Here is a 26,979-nt window from a genome sequence, read left to right as displayed (position 1 = left end):
AACCCGAATATCTTTGGACTGTGGGGGGCAACTGGAGCACCTGGAGGAAAGCCACAAAGACACCAGGCGAATGTGCAAACTCCACATAGGTAATCACCTGGGTCCCTGGAGCTGTGAGGCAGTGGTGCTAACCACTGTGCCACTCTTAAGATAGCTGGCTGCCCTTCAGTTGTATTGTTTTCTTTTGGGTGACACTGTTTGCTGACATAGCTTGTTGACCTGTAACAAGTGCAGCAAGAGTCAGCACAGTATACCTCTTTTCGATGCATGAGACCCAAATTGTATTTGCACTGAGCACTACCAGAAATGTGCGCCACACACTCTTGCAACCGGAGCTCTTGTGCTCTCCAACTTGTTCAGGCCAATTTTTACTTCCACCTTAATGTGGGGAACAGAGAGAAAGAAACTCCCTGCCCAGCTGCCTTGCGCAGTAAAGGAAGTTGGACAGGCAACTTGTCTATGTGAATCCATTAAAAGACCAGCAGGTGGTGCACTGGAGAAGGCAGAGACAATGCTTAATAGTTCCTGGTGCTCTCTGCTGGTAACCCACTCACGAGAGCAACTTTCCACTGCACTGAAGTCATCCGGATGTGTCAAACGCGATTCATACATGACATAATCAAGTGTTACTGCCAGACTGTGTTTGAACTTGAACTAACAGGGACATTAATCCAAGTAAACACCACATACCAATCATTATAACGCCTACTCGGTGAAGATTTAAGGTGCTGTGAGACAACGTAAAGCAAAAAGAATTCCAAGAGTTGTTTGTAAAACCTGGAAGGTGTTGCATGGAGGAAAAACACTACAAAGCATGCAGTTGTACGATTCCTCCTCCTCATAACAAGAGGAAGTTGGATTAAACCTAATAATGAGCCATCCATGTTAGTTTTAAATCTCAATTTAGTTATTTTGCTGCGCTATTGCTTCTAGGTAAGAAGGTTTGAGTTAAGAGGCCCATCACCTAGGCTGACAGTTCAGAGCAGTGTGGAGTTGCCAGTATTGTCCTTGGAATTAACCAAGGTGCTGTTTGTCTGTTCGGGCAAACATCATAGATTCCACGGGCCTAGTCAGAGTAGAGCAGGGAGTTGATCCCATTAACCAGCAAAAGGAAAATTAATTATTTACCCCTTTGTTGTTTGTAGGAAATTATTGGCTAAGAATGGCTGTTGTGTTTGCCCACTTAACAGTCACTTCAAATTGTATGAATTACTTTGAATGTCTTTAAACATTTATTTGTTAGTCACAAGTAAGGCTTACATTAACACTGCAATGAAGTTACTGTGAAATTCCCCTAGTCGCCACACTCCGGCGCCTGTTCGGGTCAATGCACCTAACCAGCACGTCTTTCAGACTGCGGGAGGAAACCGGACCACCCGGAGAAAATCCACGCAGACACGGGGAGAACGTGCAAACTCCACACAGTCAGTGACCCAAGCCAGGAATCGAACCTGTGTCCTTTGATCTAATGCACTAATTAAAGTAGTGGTCAGCACTGCTGTCTCACAGCACCAGGGACCCGGGTTCGATTCCCGGCTTGGGTCACTGTCAGCGTGGAGTCTGCATATTCTCTCCATTTCTGCGTGGATTACCTCCGGGTGCTCCTGGAGTCCGAAAGACGCGCTGGTTAGGTGCATTGGCCTTGCTAAATTCTCCCTCAGTGTACCCGAACAGGCGCTGGAGTGTGGCGACTAGGGGATTTTCACAGTAACTTCATTGCAGTGTTAATGTAAGCCTACTTGTGACACTAATAAATAAATATCATTGGGCAGCTGTCGATAATGATGAAACGTGGGATGAGAATCCCATTTTGAGGATTGGACCTCAGTGAATGTGGATCCGTAGGTTTGTGCAACATCCAGCCTACTCCCTTGGATGGGGAAGGTACGAGTCTGAAGGACAATTTGATGAAGCATGGAAAATATAATCAAATTACGCAGCAAACTGGTTTCATGGAACAACTCAGCACTAGAAAGAAGGAAGCTCCATTGAATTCATTCCTTAATGTCCTAGTATTCTGCCCAGATCACAGCATCAAGTTGCTCCCCTAAATCATTGATCTCATTACTCTCTCAGGAGTTGAGTTTGGATGCTAACTTAATGCTGATTAATAATGTGGATCTCAACTCTCTCTGTGGCTCAGCAAGTATAGCAAATGAGCAGCTGAACCCCCCACCCGCTGCTACAGCCTCTGATAGGCAGAGGTAATCTGAGCACCTCCTGGGATATTGCACTTGCAGCCACCCCTGGTGGAACTGGTGAGTGCAGTGGTACCTTTGCAGCCAACACAGATCATCCAAACCCTACCACAGGCTACCTGATGCACGTGGAATTCGACTCTTGAAGCCAATGCCTTCCTGAGAAGATAGGGAAGCACATGCAGCAAATCGTGGAGCTGTCATGAAACTGACCAAGTGAGAGCTACCTACAACTTCACCAGCTAACCACAGGTCTATTGAACACTGTAAAGAAGATCTGTTTTCTTTAAAAAATATACAAAGGCATTGACCAAAAAAAAATGGCTGCCAGAGTCACCTGATGGCTGAGATTGTAAACGTGACCACTTTTCTGAAACGTCTATGCGAATTGCATTGCAGAATTGTTATATGAAATTTCACACCTGGAGACTACCAAGGTCCACTTCAAACAGAGACACTCTTGAAAGGAAGCCATTAAAGATGCAAAGTGCTGCACTTTGATCAGATACTCATCAGACATTGGAGGATGAAACAATTCCCATCCCCTGTTGATTTATATCATAAAATATGTCAAAGGGTCCAGAGATGAAAAGATCGGAATATGGGAGTACACGGTCTAGAACAATGAATGCAAGACTTGCTAATCTAATTCTCTTCCGAGAATATACAGTGAAGAGTTTTAAAATCTGCCCCTGTCAAGCAGGATAAGGGAAAGAGAAAACAGGAGGGGGGGAAAAAAATGACAGTCATCTAAAACACTGGAAAAGAGCAGGAACGATCTCTCCCCCTTTGGAAACAAAAAGATCTTCAACAAAGGCAACTTTAGAATTCTATAGGAAACCAACTATCTTCAAATGGTTGCAACATTCAACAATCTACTCCTCAAAGACAAGCACAGGAGTTAGAGTCATAGAGGTATACAGCTTGGAAACAGGCCCTTCAGCCCAACTTGTTCATGCCGCCCTTTTTATTTAAACCACCATGCTAGTCCCAATTGCCCGCGTTTGGCCCATATCCCCCATTCCCATCTTAACCCATGTAACTGTCTAAGTACTTTTTAAAAAGACAAAATTGTACCCACCTCTACTAGTACCTCTGGCAGCTTGCTCCAGACACTCACCACCCTCTGTGAAAAAATTGCCCCTCTGGCCCCTTTTGCATCTCTCCCCAATCACCTTAAACTCATGCTCCCTTAATCGTATATTCTTTTTATTGGACTCTAATTTTCTTACTTTTGATATCTGTGTGTTACTGTGTCTTTGTTATTTTTTCTCAGGTTTAGTAACTAATAAACTTACTCTTTTGTTGACTTAAGAAAACCTGGTTTCATTGGCTCCTTATTAACAAATTGAATTTCAACATTTGGATTGAAAAAGGGCATTTACAAGGAAAATAAGTTGTAAAACCTTTGAACAAAGAACAAAGAAAATTACAGCACAGGAACAGGCCCTTTAGCCCTCCATGCCTGCACCGACCATGCTGCCTGACTGAACTAAAACCCCCTACCCTTCCGGGGACTGTATCCCTTTATTCCATCCTATTCGTGTATTTGTCCAGATGCCCCTTAAAACTCACTATCGTATCTGCTTCCACTACCTCCCCCGGCAGCAAGTTCCAGGCACCCACCACCCTCTGTGTAAAAAAACTTGCCTCGTACATCTCCTTTAAACCTTGCCCCTTAAACCTGTGCCCCCTAGTAGTTGACTCTTCCACCCTGGGAAAAAGCTTCTGACGATCCACTCTGTCCATGCCCCTCATAATCTTGTAGACTTCTATCAGGTCGCCCTTCAACCTCCGTCGTTCCAGTGAGAACAAACCAAGTTTCTCCAACCTCTCCTCATAGCTGATGCCCTCCATAGCAGGCAACATCCTGGTAAATCTTTTCTGTACTCTCTCCAAAGCCTCCACATCCTTCTGGTAGTGTGGCAACCAGAACTGAACACTATATTCCAAGTGCGGCCTAACTAAGGTTGAATCAAGCTGCAACATGACTTGCCAATTTTTAAACTCAATGCCTCAGCCGATGAAGGCAAGCATGCCGTATGCCTTCTTGACTACCTTCTCCACCTGTGTTGCCACTTTCAGTGACCTGTATACTAGTACACCTAGATCCCTCTGCCTATCAATACTTTTAAGGGTTCTGCCATTTCCTAGGTATATTAAACCTTCCAAAATGCATTACCTCACAAGGAAAGGCGGGGAGACCCAGGGGAGGTCAGACTGGGAGAGTGAGGGAGACCTGGGAAGGGGTTGGGGGGGGGGGGTGAGGTGGTGGTTAGTGTCCCATGCAATACTCAGTCTGGATGTTTAAAATAGTTACTCTGAAGTCAGAAGTGCTTCCCCCCCACCCACCCTTTTCAAACTCTTTCAGAGTAACCATCAGAACCATCCAAAGTTAATGATTTAAATCATTTTGTCAGATGGTTCCTAGCCCAGCGCAATTGTCCAGCGGAAGTTAGCCTTTCTGGACAATTGCCAAGTAAACCCTACATGGGAACTTCCCGGAGCGATGGCCTAGCACATCGAGGTATCTCCAAATGCAGTGATGGGGGATAGGAAAGGTTTGAAGAAATGGAGATTATTTTAACTATCTGAAGTTCCCACTAGAGTTGTTTATAACCTTAGAATGGCAGTCAGTCAAATCACCTTCGCCACCGTATCTTATTGCCATATTAGTTCTTTCAGAAGCCTTTGGCTGTGTTAACTCATAGCTGCTTGACTTCTAACAGTTCTGCAGGCTCAGTTATTCTCACATAAATGTCTCATTTAAGCTGTTTGGTGGTGGAGAGATCATTCACTGTTTTAATTTGTTTGGTTCACAAGACTGATTACAGAGTGGGCAAGTCATTTTGCGTAAGCTGTCAAGCTCCCGCTACACTGGCGCGACAAACGCAGGTAACAGCGTCTCCGACAAAAGCCTTCAAACGCCGAGCTCGCTGTAAGCTTGTTCCGATGGCCAGGGTTAGAAAAACAGCAAACGAGTTGAGCTCTGGAGAAATGGTCCGCGAATCCCATTTTCGAGCAAAAAAAAAAATTGCAATTTCTGAAATCTCGAGCAAGTGTTTAATGTGCTGCAAACCGCACGCGCTTGCAATCTGTCACCCAGCACGCCGTCTGATACAGTGATGGTTTACAGTCTCTGCACACAGCAAGATATTCTGATGTCAGTAAAACATGTGATAGATAAATGAATTGATGAAGCATCTGTTTTCTTTGGCGAGGAGGTTGTTGCATTTCAGGATCAATAGCAAGCATGTGAGAAATTCTGTAGCATTCAACAGGGGCTACGACTTGTATTACTGCTTCTCTTGTGATTTATTACCGGGATTAGTTTCCCAACCATCATAATGAGCCTGCTAAGCATGAGACAGGTGCGGACAAGCAAATCCTAGATAATTGCAGGATCGTCACTGCTCTTCGGGCTACGCTGATACAGATGGCTTCCTTGACGACTGTTTGATTAACTGTGGACAGTACCTGAAATCAGCCCTCCGGGACTGCTCAAGAAGTTTGAGAAAGGATGACGCAGCATTTTGAAATGTTAGTTCCGCGAACGCAACTTGAGGAAAACACTGGTCGGCACTCAGTGGCATGGTGGGTGAATTATTTGGCACTGCACTTTCAGGAAGACGGCAGGTTTAGCAGATTATGAAAACGGACTTGAATATTCCCAGAATTGGGAAAAGAGGTGCAGGGTGAACACAAGGGCCGGAATTTTACCAGCACGCTCGCCCGCCCCGATTCCGGGAGCGGGCGAGGTTCGGAGAATGGCATTCTCCGTCGGCCTCGGGCGGGATCGTATGAATCTCGGGCGGACGTGTCGGTAAAACTCCGCCCAAGGTTTCCATTCTGGATCGCTGTCCAATAACCCTTGCTGGAAAGTGTGGGTGTCTGGATGTCAAGTGAGAACAGCTTTGGTGCCCACTGCAAACAGTGGATGTGTAAGCATTGGATAACGCGGGGCTAAAAAGGTGAGTTGGAGAAAATACCTCGGGTTCTGTACCTCCGCACGAAGTTCAAGAAGAAAGGGGTAAAGAATCTGGGATAGAGAAAGGAAAGGAAAACACCGGAAATTTTAAATTGTTTTCACCTGATATTCTTACCAGATTTATGAGTGGCCCTTTTGTATTTGTGGCCCCTTGTTTTGGACTCCTCATTTTTCTAAGTCCACCATTTCTTTTCTTTTGGTACCTTTCATTCTAATCCAAAAAGCCAATTCAAATGAGTCCAATCGTGGTCCCCACAGGAGGGGCAAACCAGATCTAAGCTGACATGATAAGACATTACTTCCCATCTTGGGCTTGATCAAATAAGATCCAAGCTGACAGGAAGAGGCATTGCACCCCCTCCCGGGCTCGATCTGATGCTTCATCTTAGCCGAAAGGCCGAGATGGCTTTGAAAAATTGCATCAGGTAAAGCTTCGGTTTTACTTCACTGGCTACCCTGATTCATTAATCTACCCTAGTTTGGGCAAACCACCATCGCAGATGTCAGCACACCCCCAGTGCAATGGGCTAACCCCCTCCCCTGCTTGACCATGGTTTTACCCCTGCCAGGTTAAGTATCGCCACCATGCTTAGTGAGGAGAGCTTCAGAGTTGGAGCAGCTGGGGGATATCTGGAGGAGGCAGAGATGGATCATCCACTGGGCAAGTCCTTCAACCTTGTCCTTTACACTGATGCGTTGAGCTCCCCCCTCATTGAGGATGGGGAGAGTTGTGGAGCCTTCTCCACAAGCGAGTTGTTTAATTGTCCACCACTACTCACGGTTGTGGCAGGACTGCAGAGCTTAGGACTGATCTGTTGGTTGTGGGATTGCTTAACTCTATCTCTTGCTGGTTATGCTTTTTGGTATACAAGGAGTTCTGTGTTGCTGCTTCACCTGGGTATACCCGGTGCTACTCCTGGCATTCCCATCGACACACTGGATTGAATTTCGTTGAGAATATTTGAGTCATGGATCGATCGGTCTTTGGATATTACAGAGATCACGGAATATGGGAACAATGCAGCCAAGTGTAGCTGATGTAATGGTCAGCCATGATCTTTTTGAATGCCCACTCCTACTCTACTTCTTATGTCCTTTTGGAATGGTGGGAGGATGGAAGAAGAGAATAGAGGCTAAAAGACTCAGACTAGGAGACAAAACACTCTACCTCAATCAGCTCTGATAAAAACTATGTAACTAAACAGGCACACCCATTTCTGGAACGCATACTTAACATCTCAAAGAAAAATCAGACCCCTGTGAGTGACTGTTTAATTTCACCAAAGGTAAAATAGGTATTATTCAGCATGCTTGGTTTCATTGGTCAGAACAATGAATACAGGAGTTGGTACATCTTGTTGAAGTTGTACAAGACATTGGTAAGGTCACACTTGGAATACTGTGTACAGTTCTGGTCACCCTATTATAGAAAGGATATTATTACACTAGAAAGAGTGCAGAAAAGATTTATTAGGATGCTACTGGGACTTGATAGTTTGAGTTACAAGGAGAGGCTGGATAGACTAGGACCTTTTCTCTGGAGTGTAGAAGGCTTAGGGGTGATCTTATAGAGGTCTATAAAATAATGAGCGACACAGATCAGCGAGATAGTCAACATCTTTTCCCAAAGGTAGGGGGGTCTAAAACTAGAAAGCATAGGTTTAAGATGAGAGGGGAGAGATATAAAAGGGTCCAGAGGGGCAATTGTTTCATACAGAGGGTGGTGAGTGTCTGGAACAAACTGCCAGAAGTAGTAGAAGAGGCGGGTACAATTTTGTCTTTTAAAAAACGTTTAGAGAGTTACATGGGTAAGATGGGTATAGAGGGATATGGGACAAATGCGGGCAATTGGGACTAGCTTTAGGGTTTTAAAAAAAAGGGTAGCATGGACAAGTTGGGCCAAAGGGCCTGTTTCCATGCTGAAAATAAAGAAAAAATTAGAAGGTTACAGACAAGTCTTCGAGCCCTATAACACAATGTGGTGGCACAGTGGTTAGCACTGCTGTCTCACAGCACCAAGGACCTGGGTTCGATTCCCGGCTTGGGTCACTGCCTGTGTGAAGTTTGCACATTCTCCCCATGTCTGCATGGGTTTCCTCTGGGTGCTCAGGTTTCTTCCCACAGTCCAAAGATGTGCGAGTCAGGTTGATTGGCCATGCTAAATTTTCTCTTAGTGTCGGGGGGACTAGCATGGTAAATGTGTGGGGTTATGGGGATAGGGCCTGGATGGGATTGTTGTCAGTGCAGGCTCCTTCTGCACGGTAGGGACTCTATGATGAATAACTCTCTGTCCACCTGTGATTGACCAAGTATATCTATATTGACTTCAGCCTTTGGGTTCTTTGGTCTGATCAGCTCGACTAACTCTTCACTACTTTTATGAAGCACTTTAGGATCTTTTGCTATGTTCAAGGTGCTACCTGACTGTGCTTTAATGGTGCCGAGGGTTTGAAAACTTTATAAACAGGAGAGGAATCCAGTCCAGCTACAAACCAGGACTGCCCTGAAGATATTTGTACCAGTGGCCAATATGGAATAGGAAATACACTGTCATCTCCACTGCAACCTCACGGGTGGCCTACAGATGTTCATAACCAGCAATAAAGTGATTTATGCTGCCTCACAGCTCCAGGGTCCCAGGTTCGATTCCCAGTTTGGGTCACTGTCTGTGCAGAGTTTGCACTTTCTCCCCTCCGGGTGGGTTTCCTCCGGGTGCTCCGGTTTCCTCCCACAGTCCAAAAGACGTGCTGGTTAGGTGCATCAGCCATGCTAAATTCTCCCTCGCTGTACCCGAACAGGTGCAAGAGTGTGGCGACTAGGAGATTTTCACAGTAACTTCATTGCAGTGTTAATGCCAGCCTACTTGTGACATTAATAAAGAAATTAATGATGGAAAGATTATAATCCCTCCTACAAATGGTTTCCCTGACTCGCAGTAATAATTGCGATTTAGTTTTCAATCCATGCTTCCTGCTAAAATGAAAGGGAACTTGGCCGGCCTGGAGCTTGGACTGGAAGTGATTAATTTTACCACTTCACCGTTTTATTTTATACTCTGCAGTTCAGAGCGTACACGGGCATTTTAACATGACACGCAAGTGTTGAGGAAGCACTCAAGCAGAACTGGGTGAATATTTTATGCTCCATTTCGCTTTGATATAAGCAAATAGGTTGTCAAAAATTGAGACAAGGAATAACTTTTCTTTTAATGGTGCAAATATTTAACTTCATTTGCCAGATTGCCTTTATCCTGTAGGAGCTGGTTAACAATGCTGTAATGAGGTCACTGGAAGAGTTGACAATGAAGTTATAAGACAGCTTTGGGAAGTACCACTACTCCAAAATAATTCACTCATCCTTTCATTGGTAAACCAAGAATTAATGTTTTTTTTTTCCTGCTATGCATCAGTTTTGACATAAATAGTAGCAGGCTGTTCAATGGGCGAAGTGGGGGGGGGGGGGGGGGGGGGCGGGGTGGTGGGGGGCGTGTAGAGAGTGAGGGCAGAAAACCCTAGATCCATTTTCAGGATAGACAATTGATTAATGGATAGGAACGCAGAGTGGGCATAAACAAAGCATTTTCTAATTGCCAGGCAGTGAATAGCGGAGATCAACAAGGACGGCACGGTGACACAGTGCTAGCACTGCTGCCCCACAGCACCAGGGACCCGGGTCCGATTCCGGCCTTGGGTCACTGTCTGTGTGGAATTTGCACATTCTCCCCGTGTCTGCGTGGGTTTCCTCCAGGTGCTCCGGTTTCCTCCAACAGTCCAAAGATGTGAGAGTTAGGTGGATTGGCCATGCTAAATTTTCTCTTAGTGTCAGGGGGCTTAGCAGGATAAATACATGGGGTTATGGGAATAGGGCCTGGGTGGGATTGTTGTCAGTGCAGGCTCAATGGGCCGAATGGCCTCCTTCAGCACCGTAATGATTCTATGATTTTATTCTATGATCATTGCTGGAGCCTCAGCTATTTACAATCTATGTTAATGACTTAGATGAAGAGGCAGAGTGTGTTGTATCGAAATTTGCAACACTCCTTGAAAAGGTAGGCTGTGTGGGGAGGACACAGGCTGCAAAGGGATACATATACAGGTTAAGTGAGTAGGCAACAAGATGGGTGATGGACACTGATGTGGGGAAGTGTGAACTTATTCACTTGGGTCAAAAGATTAGAAAAGCACAATTTAAAAAAAAATTTGCAAATGGTGATGTTATAAAGAACTTGGTTGTGCTTGCACAAGGTTCGTAGAAAGTTAGCACGCAAGTGCAAGATGCAATTGAGGTGGCAAAGGGGTGGCACGGTTAGTACTGCTGCCTCACAGCGCCAGGGATCCAGGTTCAATTCCCAGCTTGGGTCACTGTCTGTGTGAAGTTTGCACGTTCTCCCCGGGTCTGCGTGGGTTTCCCCCGGGTGCTCCGGTTTCCTCCCACAGTCCAAAGATGCTCTGGTTAGGTGGATTGGCCATGCTAAATTCTCCCTCAGTGTACCCGAACAGGTGCCGGAGTGTGGCGACTAGGGGATTTTCACAGTAACTTCATTGCAGTATGAATGTAAGCCTACTTGTGACTAATAAATAAATAAACTTTTAAAAAATTGCATGTTGGCCTTTATTGCCAGGGGATTAGAGTACACGGAATAAAGAATTCCTGCTACAATTATACAGGGTTTAGTGAGACCACATCATGTACCCAGCTTTGGTCTCCACGTTTAAGGAAGGATATACTTGCATTGGAGGCGGTACAGCAAAGGTTCACTAAATTGGTCCCTGGGATGAGAGCGTTATCCTATGATGAGAGGCTGAGTAATTTGGGCTTTTATTCTGTTGAGCTTGGAAGAATGTGAGGTGATCTCATTGAAACAAGATTCTGAAGGGACTTGATAGGGTGGACACAGAGATTGTTTCCACTGGTTGGGTAATTATGGAGGGCAAAGTCTCAAGAATTTAAGATGAGGAGAAATTACTTCTTAGGAATTCTCTATCTAAGGAGGTACCATCACAGAACACATTTAAGGCTGCAGTAGACAGATTTTGGTGTCTCAGGGAATCAAGGCATTTGGCAAGCAGGCAGGAAAGTGGAGTTCAAACTAAAGATCAGTCCTGGTTGTGTTGAATGGCAGCCTGGGTGGTCTACTCCTGCTCCTATTTCTTGTGTTCATATGTGCATGTTTCAGCACTGTTTACTGCATCGTAGTTCAAATTATGAAAAGCCATTTCTTCACCTTCCCAAGGATGAAAAGATATTGAATTTAATTTATACACTGCCTACTGCTGGGATAAATCGGGAAAGCCAACATATTTTCAGTAATGGTGACCATGAAACTGCCAGATAATTGTGAAAACCCCATCTGGTTCAGTAATGTCCTTTTGGGAAGGAAATCTGCCACCCTTACCTGGTCTGACCTACATGTGACTCCAGATGGCTCCAATATGATAACTCTTAACTTTTCTTTATTTATTCGTGGGACATGGGTGCAAATTTATTGCAAATGCCCATCCCTAGTTGCCCTTATTGAGTGGCTTGGTAGGCCATTTCAGAGGGCAGTTGAGAGTCAACCATATTGCTGTGGCTCTGGAGTCACATGTAGATAATAACGCCAGATTTCCTTCCCTAAAGGACATCAGTGAAGCAGATGGATTTTTCTGACAATCAACAATGGTTTCATGGTCATCAGTAGATTCTTAATTCCAGACTTTGTAAAAAATTCAAATTCCACCATCTGCCGTGGTGGGATTCGAACCCGGGTCCCCAGAACATTAGCAGAGTTTCTGGATTAATAATCTAGTGACAATACCACTGGGCCATCACCTCTCCCTGAACTGTCCTCTGAGAAAGCCAAAGATGTGCGGGTTAGGTGGATTGGCCATGCTAAATTGCCCCCAAGTGTCAGGGGTACTGGCTAGGGTAAATGCATGGGGTTATGAGGATAGGGTCTGGGTGAGATTGTGGTCGGTGCAGACACGTCAGGGTGGGAAATAAATGCTAATTTCATCAGCAACAACCGTGTGCTGCGAATGATTAAAAATAAAGCTTCCTCAGGTATGATCTGCACAAACCGAGGATCAAACATCTCTGGTCTCTACAGGGGAGCATTATTAAAGACCACCCCAGTATCTTGGTCTCTATAGGTCCAGGTTGTCTATTTAGTCACCAGGAAACTGTTAGATCTACTTTAATTGCAAGCAACTTCTAATTTTCTCCAGTAAAAGATGTGCACGTTCGGTGGATCGCCATGCTAAATGGGTTACAGGGACAGGGCAGGGGAGGAGGGCTGGATAAGATACTCTGGCAGAGAGTCGGTGCTGATTCGATGGGCTGAATGGCCTCTCCTGCACCGTAGGGATTCTATGAAAATAGACCTGACCTTACAAGAAAACCAATATACACTATTAACGAACACTGGGGGAACGACATAAGTATTTTCTGATTCATTGCTGCAAGGATAAGTGTGTTAATTATGCATTAATTTTTACAATAAAGAGACACTGGACATTCAGAATGCTGCTTTTTAAAAAAGTATAACTATTGTGTATAACCAGACAACTGTACGCAATCTTGAAAATGCCTCATTGTATAACCCAAGTACAGTACTCAGTTAAAGTACGGTACTCAGTCACTTAATGAGACCAGAAAACAAGGGAAGGTCTATGCTTTCCACTCTCTGTAGAAGTGCTTATACAAAGCTTTGCTAATGAGCTTGCAAATGAGCACCCAACTGGGAAATGTGACAACTAAAAACAGCTAATGCACCATAAAATCAACTGAAAAGGCACAAGTCTGCCAAGGGTGCGTTTACCCACAAGGCACATCACTGCTCCAGTCCACAGGCCCATTTCCCCCGACTAAAAATCCATTTTTAAAAGAATATACCTTTTTAATCTCTTCTAAGAATCATCTGCTCATCTCTCGGATTTCTAACCAAGGATGGTTCTCATGCACACTCTGGAGTGAAACGAAGTTTTCTCGTTTGAAATGAAAGATTGCGATGGGTAATTGTAATCTGATCTGCACACTGGGAAATTCAGAGGCTGGGGATTTAGCGCTCCCGTTCAGGCAGGGCCTGAGTGGCGGCGAGAGTGGGAAATCCTGAGAGACATCCAAATTCGCGTTTTCCGTTGACGTAAAAGTGTGCCCCATACCTCCCCTCAGCACCCGCCCCACCTCACCAGGATTCTGGATGTTGAACATGGGAACCCCATGATAATAAATTTGAATTACATTATCAGACCACTGACATGAACTATGACTGGGTTCCCACCAGCACTTGGCAGACACACCCGCTGGAGGTCCTCAGATGAGTGCATGGCTCGGATGGGGATGCCCTGGCGGTGTTGTGTTCTATTTTTACTTTACCGGGATAACCTTTAATAATCATAGAAACCCTACAGTGTAGAAGGCGGCCATTCAGCCCATCCAGTCTGCAGCGACAATAATCCCGCCCAGGCCCTATCCCTGTAAGCGCACATATTTACCCGCTCATCCCTCTAACCTACACATCCCGGGACACTAAGGGGCAATTTAGCATGGCCGATGCACCTAACCTGCACATCTTTGGACTGTGGGAGAAAACCGGAGCACCCGAAGGAAACCCACACAGACACGGGGAGAACATGCAAACTCCACACAGACACAAGCTGGGAATCGAACCCAGGTTCCTGGAGCAGTGAGGCAGCAGTGCTAACCACTGTGCCCCCATGCCGCCCCAAATAATGCTCCCCAGTCTTTGAAGAACCATGTTGCTGGTGGGGCAGGCTTGTGGAAACAGCGCTTTGGCTTTTTTCCTCTACGTTGCTAACAATATGACAGAAGAAGTCGCCTTTGGGGTTTAGCATCGCTTTCCCCGCCTGCTCTGCCTCAATAAGGGAAATTTCCGCCCACAGGATCAAACGCAATGTTGGTTTCGCACTTTGCTGGACTTTATTTTCCTTTAAGGGCGATGGAGACAATTCTACTGGGTGTCGTGAAAAGCCAGTGTTCCATTCTGGCCCCTGAGATTCCCACCCAGCAAATTTAAACAAATTAAAATGAACCCCTACGAGAGGATCAAAGACTTCCAAAGGAAATTGGATGGGCATTTGAAGCAAATAAACTTATACTGCTATGGGGATAGAGCAGGTGATTGGGGACTGGCTGGCTCACTCTTCAGAGAGCCATCATGGACCCAATGGGCCAAATGGTCTCTTCCTGTGCTGTCATGACATTGCAACGCATCAATATTGACCAAAATTATCATGTGTACTTGCGTATGGGGAGTGAGGGAAGAGATATGCCTTTGTTACATAGTTGACCAAGCAATAAAGACTGTTGAAAACAAGACGCTAATTTTATTTTTGATATGATATTAATATCTATTTTTGGAGTGAACTTCAACGATTCCTGGAATTTGGAGGGCGGCAGGGAAGAGAAATCTGTCACCATTCTCACTCCTATTTACCCACTCACCCTTCCTGGACAAGGAGTCCATGTTAACATGGGGAAAGGACAACACCAGGATCAGCTGTGATGTGCTCAAAGAGGAGTTTGACTGAACCCAGTGCTCACATTGTTAAGTGGCGAGCTAAAAATCATCAAACTATTCGCCACTGTCAAAAGTGCCAACAGATTCAGGTGATGAATGACAAATAAGGGCAACAGCAAAAGATGAAAGTGTTTAAACCTCAGAAATTGTTGAACTATCTGGGGCCATAAGACCATAAGATATCAGAGCAGAAATAGGCCATTCAGCACATCGAGTCTGCTGTGCCATTCAACCATGGCTGATAAGTTTCTCAATCCCATTCTCCCGCTTTTTCCCCCGTAAGCCTTGATCCTTGATAATCCCGCAATAACATTGAAATCAATCAAGTCTTTCCATCCCATGGTATGGTAATAAATTCCTATTATCATTTAAGAAGTCTACACATTCGAGTGAGATAGCCACATGATAAAATATATAACAGATTGACCAACACACCACAAAGACTGCTTCAATTTAACTGAATCTTACATACAAGATTATTTGGGCAAGGGAAAAAAATGTTCAGAAATATTGCTGCTCACATACTAAATGGCAGACGTGGTGACTTTTTACTTACATTGTACATCTAGATATCTTTGTGCTTGCAAATCCTTCATTGTCTGAAGTTCCTTCACTGCTGGATGCTCCACTTGACAGGTTACAGGTAATCCATCATCTCGGTAACTCACTTTCAGAACCAGCTTACTCGTGACATTGAACAATTTCTCTTCCCTTGGGTCCTCCTCCACTTTACCTGTGCTTTCTTGAGAATAAAGGGGTACATTTATAAATATTATTTATGAAAATATTTGCAACCAAGCAACTGCTGCTACTCAGCAACACACATCTTCAGATTGAATGTTTCCTATCGAGCCAGAGTGGACACGTTCAAGCTCATGAAAGGTCAATGTCATCAAACGCACAGCAAACATTGTCAGGAGGTGTTATCTCTGCATAAAGCATAAAAACACCCGGGCTGGAATGTTACAGCTGTTCTTTCCAGTGGGATTTTCCCATCCCGTTGCAGTGAACGGAGATTTGGCCGGACGCCAAATTCTCTTGACAGCGGGACCATGGCGTGAAGGGCTGGTAAGATTGTGCCCTCAGACCTCTTTTGCAGTTGCAGATGCCAATGAGGCATTACAACATTCCCAGTCAGTAACTGAGTATTTATATATGGATGAACCGGACGTGAAGAAATTTGGCATGTCCGCTACGACTCTCACCAACTTTTACAGATGCACCATAGAAAGCATTCTTTCTGGTTGTATCACAACCTGGTATGGCTCCTGCTCTGCCCAAGACCGCAAGAAACTACAAAGGGTTGTGAACAAAGCCCAGTCCATCACTCAAACCAGCCTCTCACACATTGACATTGTCTACACTTCCTGCTGCCTCGGAAAAGCAGCCAGCATAATTAAGGACCCCCATCCACCCCAGACATTCTCTCTTCCAGCTTCTTCCATCGAGGAAAAGATACAAAAATCTGAGGACACGTACCAACCAACTCAAGAACAGCTTCTACCCTGCTGCCATCCGACTTTTGAATGGGCCTACCTCACATTAAGTTGATCTTTCTCTACACCCTAGCTATGACTGTAACACTACATTCTGCACCCTCTTCTTTCCTTCTCTACGAATGGTATGCTTTGTCTGTATAGCGCGCAAGATACAATACTTTTCACTGTATCCTAATATATGTGACATAAATAAATCAAATCAAAATGTGGATGTCAATGGCAACCCTGAGTCAGTTGTATTTTGATCAAGGTAATTAATTTTGTGTTTCCAACTTCCAGTCTCAGAAGTGTGAAAATGTTGGTCATAAAATTGCAAGCCACCAAAATTGAACTGCTTAAGAAACATCAGAAGCCAGCTCATGCCGCATCACATTAAGACCTCTTTAAATTAGTCCCTTGTGTTGATTACCATGATAGAATGTATATTCGAATGCAGTTAAGTAGCTGGGATCGTACAATGTCTCATGCCCACGAGGCCCTTCGGTAGTGCTGTTAGAGCATATGGTTGCCTCGTAGCAGCAAGTGGCACTCTGCTGTTATTGGAGCAGCTCTTCACCTATTAGTAAAAATGCAGCAGTTTGAACTTTGCTGATTAATGAAGACTCTAAAAGGAGATATTATATTGCCTTGTGTTAATTGTAAAGAGCTCCAGCTGTTAGTTAGTTTGCACGGCTTAATCAGAAGAGAATGCCAATGCGTTCAGCAGAGAGACTTTGGCTAAAAGCTTACATTAAAGGAAGTGTAAAATGTCACCACACCAAGGGTTCTGTTACGACAGGGGTACAAGCCTACAATTCCTTATACGACACTTGACATGGCAAATTCCCAAGCTCAGTGTTGCTAATTCATTGATACAAAACAACTGATGGCCTTGGAGAAAACAGTGCAAGCACATCATGTGTAAGTAAGCACATAAAGCACAAGATAGGCTACAAGGTGCTGCAAGCCAACTCACTATGATCTTACTGAATGGCGGATATTCAACCTGAACAAGGGGGCAATGGTGCAATGGCGTTGGTCCAAAGGAACATACGAATGAGGAGGAGTAGGTCACTTGGCCCCTTGAGCCTGATCCGCCGCCATTTTAAAAGTTCATGCCTGACTTGATTGCAACTTCAACCCCACACTTCTGCCTCCCCTCGATACCCTTTCACTCCCTTATTGATCAAGAATCTAGAGTGAAACCCCAACCCCACATCCTTGCCTAATCCTGATAACCTTTCACCCCCTTGCTAATCTATCTCGCTCTGCTTTAAAAATATCCAAAGATATTGACAAAGATATCCGACAATTGAGGAAGAGAGTTCCAGAGACTCATGATACTCAAAGTATTTCCCATTTCTGCCTTAAATGAGTGATCCTTATTTTTTAAAACTGACCCCTAGTTCTAGATTGTCTGACAAGAGGAAACATCAGGTGGGATTTTCCAGCCTCGCCTGCCCCGAAACTGGAAAATCCCACATGAGGTCAACAGGACATGGTCCGCCCCTCACTCGCTCCAATTCTTGCAACGGGCGGGACGGTAAAATTAGCCCATCCTCTCCACATCCACCTTGTCAGTATCCCTCAGGATCTTAACAGTTTTGATCGAGTTGCCTTACTCTTCCAAACTCTAGTGGATACAAACCTAACCTCTCCAGCCTTAACATATAAATATTGAATATAAATTTCTCCTCACCCGAAACCTCCCTCTCCCCACAGTCCTCACTCTGCCTTTTTTTTTTAAGTTTAAAGCCATATCTACAACCCTGATCGATTCAATAGTGTACTGGTCCCAGCCGAGTCAAAGTGGAGACTGTCACAATGAAACAGCTCTCCCTTTCCCCAGTACCCTATGAATTGAAACCCTGTCTCCCACACCATTCTTTGAATCACGTATTCAATCTTCCGATTTGTTTAATCCTACGTCACTTTGAACATGGTTTGGGTAGTAATTCAGAGGTTGTTACCTTTGAGGTTCTGCTTATTAATTTGGACCAGAGCTCCTCAAACTCCCTCAGTGGAACCTCATTCCATCCATGTTCTTGGTTCCTTTGTGGGCCATCACAACGGAGCCTCTCCCTCCCTCTCCTAGCTCTTCTCTGGCCGCGAGGAGGTGTCCTTAACTCTGGCACAAGGCAGACAACACAACCTCCAGTACTCCCAGTTGCAGCTGCGGTGAACAATATCGATTCCTCTGACTATACTGCTGCCTATCATTACTACATTCCTTTTCACTCCCTCTACTTCAGTGGCCTCTGGTATTACGGTGCCACGATCAGTTTGTTCATCCACCCTGTAGACTTTTCCCTTGCCCACACAGGCAGCAAGAATCTCATGGTTGGAGAAGGGCAAAGGCTGAAGTTCCGCCACCCCAATGTCCGCTGACTTGGAGTCACATCGTCCTATCTATGACCACTGGTCACATCTGTACTACTTTCTACCATAAAGGCTTTGACTGCCACCTGAACAAAATATCCAAGCAACCCTCATCGTCCCCGATGCCAAAATAACTTTGGCCTGCTCATTTAAGAATGGATATAAATGCATTAGGAGAAGTACAGAGAGGTTCATTTGAGTGATCCCTGGGATGTGTGCAGGGGATCTATCTTAAGAGGAAAAGGTGGATAAATTGGGCCTGTATCCATTGGAGTTTAGAAGAATAAGAGCTGATCTTACTGAAGCACAGAAGGCAGCACGGCGACACAGTGGTTAGCACTGCTGCCTCACAGCACCAGAGACCCGAGTTCAATTCTCACCTTGGGTCACTGTCTGTACAGAGTTTGTACATCCTCCCCGTGTCTGTGTGGGTTTCCTTCAGGTGCTCCGGTTTCCTCCCACACCCCAAAGATGTGTGGGTTAGGTTGATTGGCCATGAAGAATTGCCCCTTAGTGTCAGGGGGACTAGCAGGGTAAATACATGGGGTTACGGGGATGAGGCCTGGGTGGGATTGTTGTTGGTACAGCCTCGATGGGCCAAATGACCTCCTTCTGTATTGTAGGGATTCTATGATAAGACCCAGAGGGCAATTGACAGGGTAAATGCTGAAAGGATGATTCCCCTTGTCGGAAAGACTAGAACTGGGAACACCGTTTGAAAATAAAGGGTCTCTCATTTAAGGTGGAGATGAGAGGAAGATTTTTTTCTCTTTGGACTCTTCGGAACTCTCTTTCCCAGAGAGTATTGGAGGCTGGGACATTGAATTCTGTAACGGCACAAGTAGATAGAGTCTCAACTAACAAGGGAGTCAAAGGTTATCTGGGCGAGGTAGGAATATGAACTTAAGATCACAATCAGATCAGCCACAATCTTACTGAAAGGAGGAGCTGACTTGAGGGGACAAATGGCCGACTCCTGATCCTAATTCCAAGTTCTGATGCTCGTACCCCATAATGGCTGGATCTCAAGCCTCCAGCTCAGCAAGCCCTAGCTGGACTTCCTGGAGATGCAGACACGGAGGTTGTGAAGGATTGCATTGCTCTTCACAAACTCACGTGCTGCAGTTGCCCCGCATCACCTGCACTGTCATCCCGAGCTAACCTTGTTTCATTTATTTAGTTAAATTTAGCCAATAGTTTTTCACAAATTACTTAATCTATCCGCAACTTAAATTAGACAAAGTTAAATACTCATTTGCAACATGAATAATGCCCTAAGCACTGGAGATTAAAAAAGCAGTGCATCTTTCCCACTCTGTACCAAATTCCTATTCTCACCAAGTTCCCAACTTTCCCACTTGGTTAATGATGCATCCTGATTGTGACTACCTGTGCAACCTGAACTTCATTCGCGCTCTCCTCACTGAGCTGAAAAGAAATGCCGGTCGACGTCTCAAAGTTACCTGCTAACTCTTTCAGCCAAAAGACAAAACCTGGGCTAGAAAATCCATTGGGATGCAAAAATAAGTCAGCATGAAAAGCTAGTTTAAAAATTGAACTCAGATACCTCATCAATGATATCAAGTCAAAAATTCTACTCAAAAATGCACAGCAGCTTTTAAAAGGATAATTAAAGATGGTAAACGTAACCCAGGAGATGGAATATTTTCTGTTTGGTGTGTTTAATCAGAGGAGAATGAGAACTGCACTAACTAAAGTGTCAGTCTAGATTATGTGTTCAAGTCACTGGAGTGGTGCTTGAATCCACCATTTTTCGACATAGCTGGAGTAATCAACTACTTATCACTTGATACAGTAATACAAATTTCTTTCAATGCATCGCAATATCGTAGCCAACGTAGCCCAGTCCATCACGCAGACCAGCTTCCCATCCATTGACTCCGTCTACATTCCCTGCTGCCTCAAAGAAGCAGGCAGCATAATCAAGGACCCCGCCTGTCCTGGACATACTCTCTTCCACCGTCCTCCAGGAAAAAGATACAAAATCTGAGGTCACCGATTCAAGAACAGCTTCTTCCCTGCTGCCATCAGACTTTTGAATGGACGTATCATATATTGAATTGATCTTTCTCTACAACCTTAACTATGACTGTAACACTATACTCTGCAGCCTCTCCTTTCCTTCTCTATGTAGTCTATGAATGGTATGCTTTGTCTGTATAGCGCACAAGAAACAGTCTTTTGGCTGAAGGAGTTAGCAGGTAACTTTGAGACATCGACTTGCATTTCTTTTTAGCTAAGTGAGGAGAATGCGAATGAAGTTCAGGTTGCACAGGTAGTCACAATCAGGATGCATCATTAACCAAGTGGGAAAGTTGGGAACTTGGTGAGAATAGGAATTTGGTACAGAGTGGGAAAGATGCACTGCTTTTTTAATCTCCAGTGCTTAGGGGATTGTTCATGTTGCAAATGAATATTTAACTGTATCCAAATCCACGTGACAATAATAAATCGAATCATAATATCCACTTTCAGCAACGTACAGTTCTGTAAATGGAGGAAAGAAATATGAACCTCAAATAATTCCCAGAAGCCAGCTAGAGGACCAAGGAAGAAGCCAAACTGCCTGCCTTCCATTTACAAAGATATCCTGAGAGGTCAACAAAAATGAATTAGTGCAAGGAGAGGCAAAGAACTTGGAATATGTAATTAGCTAAATGCTGCACCTGCCAGTTGGTATTGAGAGTTGGAACACAAAAAGTCATAGATGTTTACCACATGGAAACAGGCCCTTCGGCCCAACTTGTCCATGCCACCCTTTTTTTTAAACCCCTAAACTAATCCTAATTGCCTGCATTTGGCTCATATCCCTCTATACCCATCTTACCCATGTAACTATCGAAGTGTTTCTTAAAAGACAAAATTGTAGCCGCATCTACTACTACCTCTGGCAGCTTGTTCCAGACACTCACCACCCTTTGTGTGAAAAAATTGCCCCTCTGGACACTTTTGTATCTCTCCCCTCTCACCTTAAACCTATGCTTTCTAGTTTTAGAGTCCCCTACCTTTGGGAAAAGATATTGACTATCTAGATGATCTGTGCCCCTCATTATTTTATAGACCTCTATAAGATCACCCCTCAGCCTTCTATGCTCCAGAGAAAAAACTCCCAGTCTTTCCAGCCTCTTCTTATAACTCAATCCATCAAGTCCCGGTAGCATCGTAGTAAATCTTTTCTGCATTCCATCTAGTTTAATAATATCCTTTCTTTCATAGGGTGACCAGAATTGCACACAGTATTCCAAGTGTGACATATGTGACATATTTACACAGATCACTATGACGCCAGCGCAGAAAGTGTCCAAACCTTGTATCTCCTGATCGCCTTTCAACCACTTGATCTCAGCAGCTGGCTTGCTACCCGTAGTACTGCACGTGAACTCGACATCCTCCCCATCACTCACGATGTCCTTGTTTGCATCGATGGTGGGAGTTTCTGGTGGGACTGATGTTGAAAAGATGGGTTTCAGAATAGGCACAAAAGCAAACATTGGGACTCATGGAAAACATTGCATAGTTAGCCCCTGGCATTTGGCAGAAGAGAAAATGAAGTTCAGCACTTTGCTAATTTACAGTTTCACATTAAGAATTCCACTGCCATGCTGATTCCTGCATCGACGCAAAGCTGTTTTGGGCACATATCAATGTGGCAGGATTATTTGGGCACTAGATTGGTGATTTGACTTGACCGCATTCAAGCAAGCACTTTGGCATAGCACAAGGTATAAACTAAGTTCAGAGCACAGTCACAAATAAGTTTAGTTCTGACCCTCTTTACTGTTGTCCTCTCTGCACATGAAGACTTAGTGATTGGGGAGCCATGCATAACAATCATGCAGGCATAAAATTCTCTGGCACTGAATTCATGGATCTCACAGTAGGGGCCCCCAGTTGAACATAGAATCATAGAATCCCGACAGTGCAGAAGGAGGCCATTTGGCCCATTGAGCCAGCACAGACAACAATCCATCCAGGCCCTATCCCACGTCTTTACCCTGCTAGTCCTCTTGACACCAAGGGGCAATTTAGCATGGCCAATCTACCTAACCTGCACATCTTTGGAGTGTGGGAGGAAACCGGAGCACCCGGTGGAAGCCCACGCAGACACGGGGAGAATGCGCAAAACTCCACACAGTCACCCGAGGCTGGAATTGAACACGGGTTCCCTGCTGTGAGGCAGCAGTGCAAACCACTGTGCCACCGTATCATAAATTGCCACCCTGTCATTTTCCTGTTCCGATACAGGTACTTGCGGAACCCAACACCCCAAAAACACTGTGCAATGTAGATAGAAACCCAGTTGCAAAGCAATGTTATACTTTGTATGTGTGACATTTCCAGGTTTGACACTGGGACATTGATGGATGCACTAGATTGAAGACTCCTATTATTTGTATAGACAGATAGATGATAGACTCATAATAATTTACAACCAGCCTGTGTAGTAGGTTAGGACCTGGTTGTGATTCGCCACGAGGCTCTCTGGCAATCAGTTCAATTGCACTATCTGCCTCAGTCCCTAGGCACAACATAGCAGACTTCTTTACTAATAAATGTATAAAGTTTGTACAATTGAATCATTCCCTACAAACACAGTCCATGAGAGATTTACCGTTAAACCTCAGCTGCAGGGTGTGGAAAATATCAATGGCTTGAGAGAGGGTACCTCTGCGGTTTCTTTGCTAATTATGTTAAATGTCAAGTGCCTCCCAAACATGCGACTGCCCCCATCTCGAGGGATAAGTGCAGTAGGCACATGGGAACACTTTTGTCTTCAGGTTCCCCTCCAATCAGGCAATATCCCACATTGGACATAAATTGCCACTCCTTAAATAATGCTGGGCCAAAATCCTGGAATGACCTACAAGCAATGTGGGAATATCCTCAACAGAGTGAATGTAGCAATTCAGGAAATCTCACCACCAGCTTCCTGAGAGGCGTAGGTACACTCAGTATTGTTAGCGAGGGAGTTCCAGGATTTTGACACAGCGACAAGTGATAATGGCGGCACGGTGGCACAGTGGCAAGCACTGATGTCTCACAGCACCAGCGACCTGGATTCAATTTCGGCCTTGTGTGACTGCCTGTGTGGAGTTTGCACATTCTCCCCACGTCTGCGTGGGTTTCCTCTGGGTGCTTCAGTTTCAAAGAACAAACAAAGAACAAAGAAAATTACAGCACAGGAACAGGCCCTTCATCCCTCCAAGCCTGCACCGACCATGCTGCCCGACTGAACTAAAACCCCCTACCCTTCCGGGGACCATATCCCTCTATTCCCATCCTATTCATGTATTTGTCCAGACGCCCCTTAAAACTCACTATCATATCTGCTTCCGCTACCTTCCCCGCAGCGAGTTCCAGGCACCCACCACCCTCCGTGTAAAAGAATTGCCTCATACATCTCCTTTAAATCTTGCCCCTCGCACCTTAAACCTATGCCCCCTAGTAATTGACTCTTCCACCCTGGGAAAAAGCTTCTGACTATCCACGCTGTCCATGCCCCTCATAATCTTGTAGACTTCTATCAGTCGCCTCTCAACCTCTGTCTCTCCAGTAAGAACAAACCAAATTCCTCCAACCTCTCCTCATAGCCAGTGCCCTCCATACCAGGCAACATCCTGGTAAATCTTTTCTGTACCCTCTCCAAAGCTTCCACATCTTTCTGGTAGTGTGGCGACCAGAATTGAACACTATATTCCAAGTGCGGCCTAACTAAGGTTCTATAAAGCTGCAACATGACTTGCCAATTTTTAAACTCAATACCCCGGCCGATGAAGGCAAGCATGCTGTATTGCCTTCTTGACTACCTTCTCCACCTGCATTGCCACTTTCAGTGACCTGTGTACCTGTACACCCAGATCCCTCTGCCTATCAATACTCTTAAGGATTCTGCCATTTACTGTATATTTCCTATGTGTATTAGATCTTCCAAAATGCATTACCTCACATTTGTCTGGATTAAACGCCATCTGCCATCTCTCTGCCCAAGCCTCCAACCAATCTATATCCTGCTGTATCCTCTGATGGTCCTCATCGCTTTCTGCAAATCCATCAACCTTTGTGTCCTCCACAAACTTACTAATCAATCCATTTACATTGTCCTCCAAATCATTTATATATATTACAAACAGCAAAGATCCCAGCACCGACCCAAGGAACGCCACTTGTCACAGCCCTCCACTCAGAAACGCAACCTTCCACTGCTACCCTCTGTCTTCTATGACCAAGCCAGTTCTGTGTCCACCTTACTAGCTCGCCTCTGATCCCATGCGACTTCACCTTCTGCACCAGTCATCATGAGGGACCTTGTCAAAGGCCTTACTGAAGTCCACTGCACTACCCTCATCAATCACCTTCGTCACTTCCTCGAAAAACCCGATCAAGTTAGTGAGACACGACCTCCCCTTCACAAAACCATGTTGCCTCTCGCTAATATGTCCATTTATTTCCAAGTGGGAATAAATCCTGTCTTGAAGAATCCTCTCCAATAATTTCTCTACTACTGACGTAAGGCTCACCGGCCTGTAATTACCTGGAATATTCTTGCTACCCTTCTTAAACAAAGGAACAACATTGGCTATTCTCCAATCCTCTGGGACCTCCCCTGTAGTCATGATGTGGAGATGCTGGCGTTGGACTGGGGTAAACACAGTAAACTAACCTGAAGAAGGGGCTTGGAGCTCCGAAAGCTTGTGTGGCTTTTGCTACCAAATAAACCTGTTGGACTTTAACCTGGTGTTGTTAAACTTCTTACTATGACCTCCCCTGTAGCCAGTGAGGATACAAAGATTTTTCTCAAGGCCCCAGCAATTTCCTCCCTTGCCTCTCTCAGTATTCTGGGGTATATCCCATCAGGCCCTGGGGACTTGTCTACCTTAATGTTTCTCAAGAACTCCAATATCTCCTCCTTTTTGATCTCTTATTATTTATTTTCCTCCCACGGTCCAAAGATGTGCAGGTTAGGCAGATTAGCCATGGTAAATGCGCGGGATTAGGGCAGAGTGGAGGGCCTGGATTAGGGTTGGACTTGGTGGTATGCTCTTTTGGAGGTCATTGCAGACTCGATGGGCCGGATGGTCTCATTCTACACCATGGAAATTCTATGATTTTCCACATCGGGATGTGTGTGGCTTGGAGGCGAACATGCTGGTGGTGATGTTCCCATGTGTCTGCTGTTGGAGTCTTCCTAGGTGGTAGAGCTTGCGGTTTGGAAGGCACTGTCAAAGGAGCTTTGTTAAATTACTGCAATGCATCTTGGAGCTGGTACACTCTGTTGCTACTGTGCATCAGTGATGGAATGAGTGGGTGTTGAAGGTGGTGGATAGGGTGCCAATCAAGTGAGGACAATCAAGCTTTGTCCTGGATGGAGTTGAGCTTTTTGAGTGATGTTGATGGTGGGAGATTCAGTGATGGCAATGCTATTGAATGTCAGGGGGAGCTGGTTGAATTATCTCTTGTTGGAGGTGGCCGTTGCCTAGCACTCGGTGTGGTGGGCATGTTACTCGTCACTTATTATTGTGAGCCTGAATGTTGTCTTTCTGCAGATGGGCAAGGACTGCTTCAGCTACTGAGGAGTTACAACTGGTGCTGCATATAAACATCCCCATTTATGATGGAGGGAAATTAATTGATAAAGCAGATGGAGATGGTTGGGCCTCGGCATGACCCTTGTAACACCATGATAATATCTGAGAGTAGGTTGAAGGGGTGGTAATTGGCCAGGTTGGATTTGTCTTGATTTTTTGTGGACAGGACATAGCTGGGCAATTCTCCACATAGCCGGGCAATTCTCCACATAGCCAAGTAGATGCCAGCGTTGTAGCTGGACTGGAACAGCTTGGCTAAGGGTGCAGTTGGTTCTGGAGCACAAGTCTCCAATACGATTGCCAGAATATTATCAGGACTCAGAGCCTTTGCAGTACTCAATGCCTTCTGCTGTTTCTTGATATCATGCAGTGTGAATTGAAATGGCTAAAGATGGACATGTCCTTTAGGGTTTCACCAGCTCCAACAGTATTTAAAAAAATTTTTTTATTCCATCCAAAAAAAAAATCAAATTGAATCAATTTATGGTTCCCACGAGAGAAAAACCACAAGATCCAAGCTGACAAGATGAGGCATTGCGCCGCAGCCCAGGCTTGGTCTAACGCTTCACCCTTAGCCAAAAAGCCAAGATGGCTTTGAAAAATTGCATCAGGTGATGCTTCGGTTGAACCTCATCAGCAACCCTCATCCTTTACTCTATCCTGGCCTGGGAGATCAACCTGCCCGATCATTGACCCTCCCCTGCCAGCTCCAACAGCTACAGTGCCACTCAGTGATGCACATTGGGGATCTCAGGAAGAGGCCAACATTCATCATCCAGTTGGCACTTCTGGGTGAAGATGGCTGCAA

The 26,979-nt window shown here is 45.0% G+C and overlaps 1 protein-coding gene across 6 annotated transcripts in view; it reads right to left on the bottom strand.

Annotated features, from left to right (window-relative positions):
• cadm1a (cell adhesion molecule 1a) overlaps window positions 1-26,979 on the bottom strand; it is a 455,101-nt gene that overhangs the window by 82,477 nt on the left and 345,645 nt on the right. For all 6 annotated transcript variants that reach the window (XM_078198993.1, XM_078198989.1, XM_078198991.1 and 3 more), the window contains 2 exons: window positions 21,893-22,030; window positions 15,264-15,449 (listed from right to left, as the gene is read on the bottom strand). In XM_078198993.1, coding sequence (XP_078055119.1) covers window positions 15,264-15,449; window positions 21,893-22,030 — 324 coding nt within the window. The remainder of the gene's footprint in view (window positions 1-15,263; window positions 15,450-21,892; window positions 22,031-26,979) is intronic.

This window comes from Mustelus asterias, chromosome 27 (genome assembly GCF_964213995.1).
Source record: "Mustelus asterias chromosome 27, sMusAst1.hap1.1, whole genome shotgun sequence".
NCBI lineage: Eukaryota > Metazoa > Chordata > Chondrichthyes > Carcharhiniformes > Triakidae > Mustelus > Mustelus asterias.
Note: the sequence above shows the minus strand (reverse complement) of the source record. Positions and strands in the feature narration are given on the sequence as shown.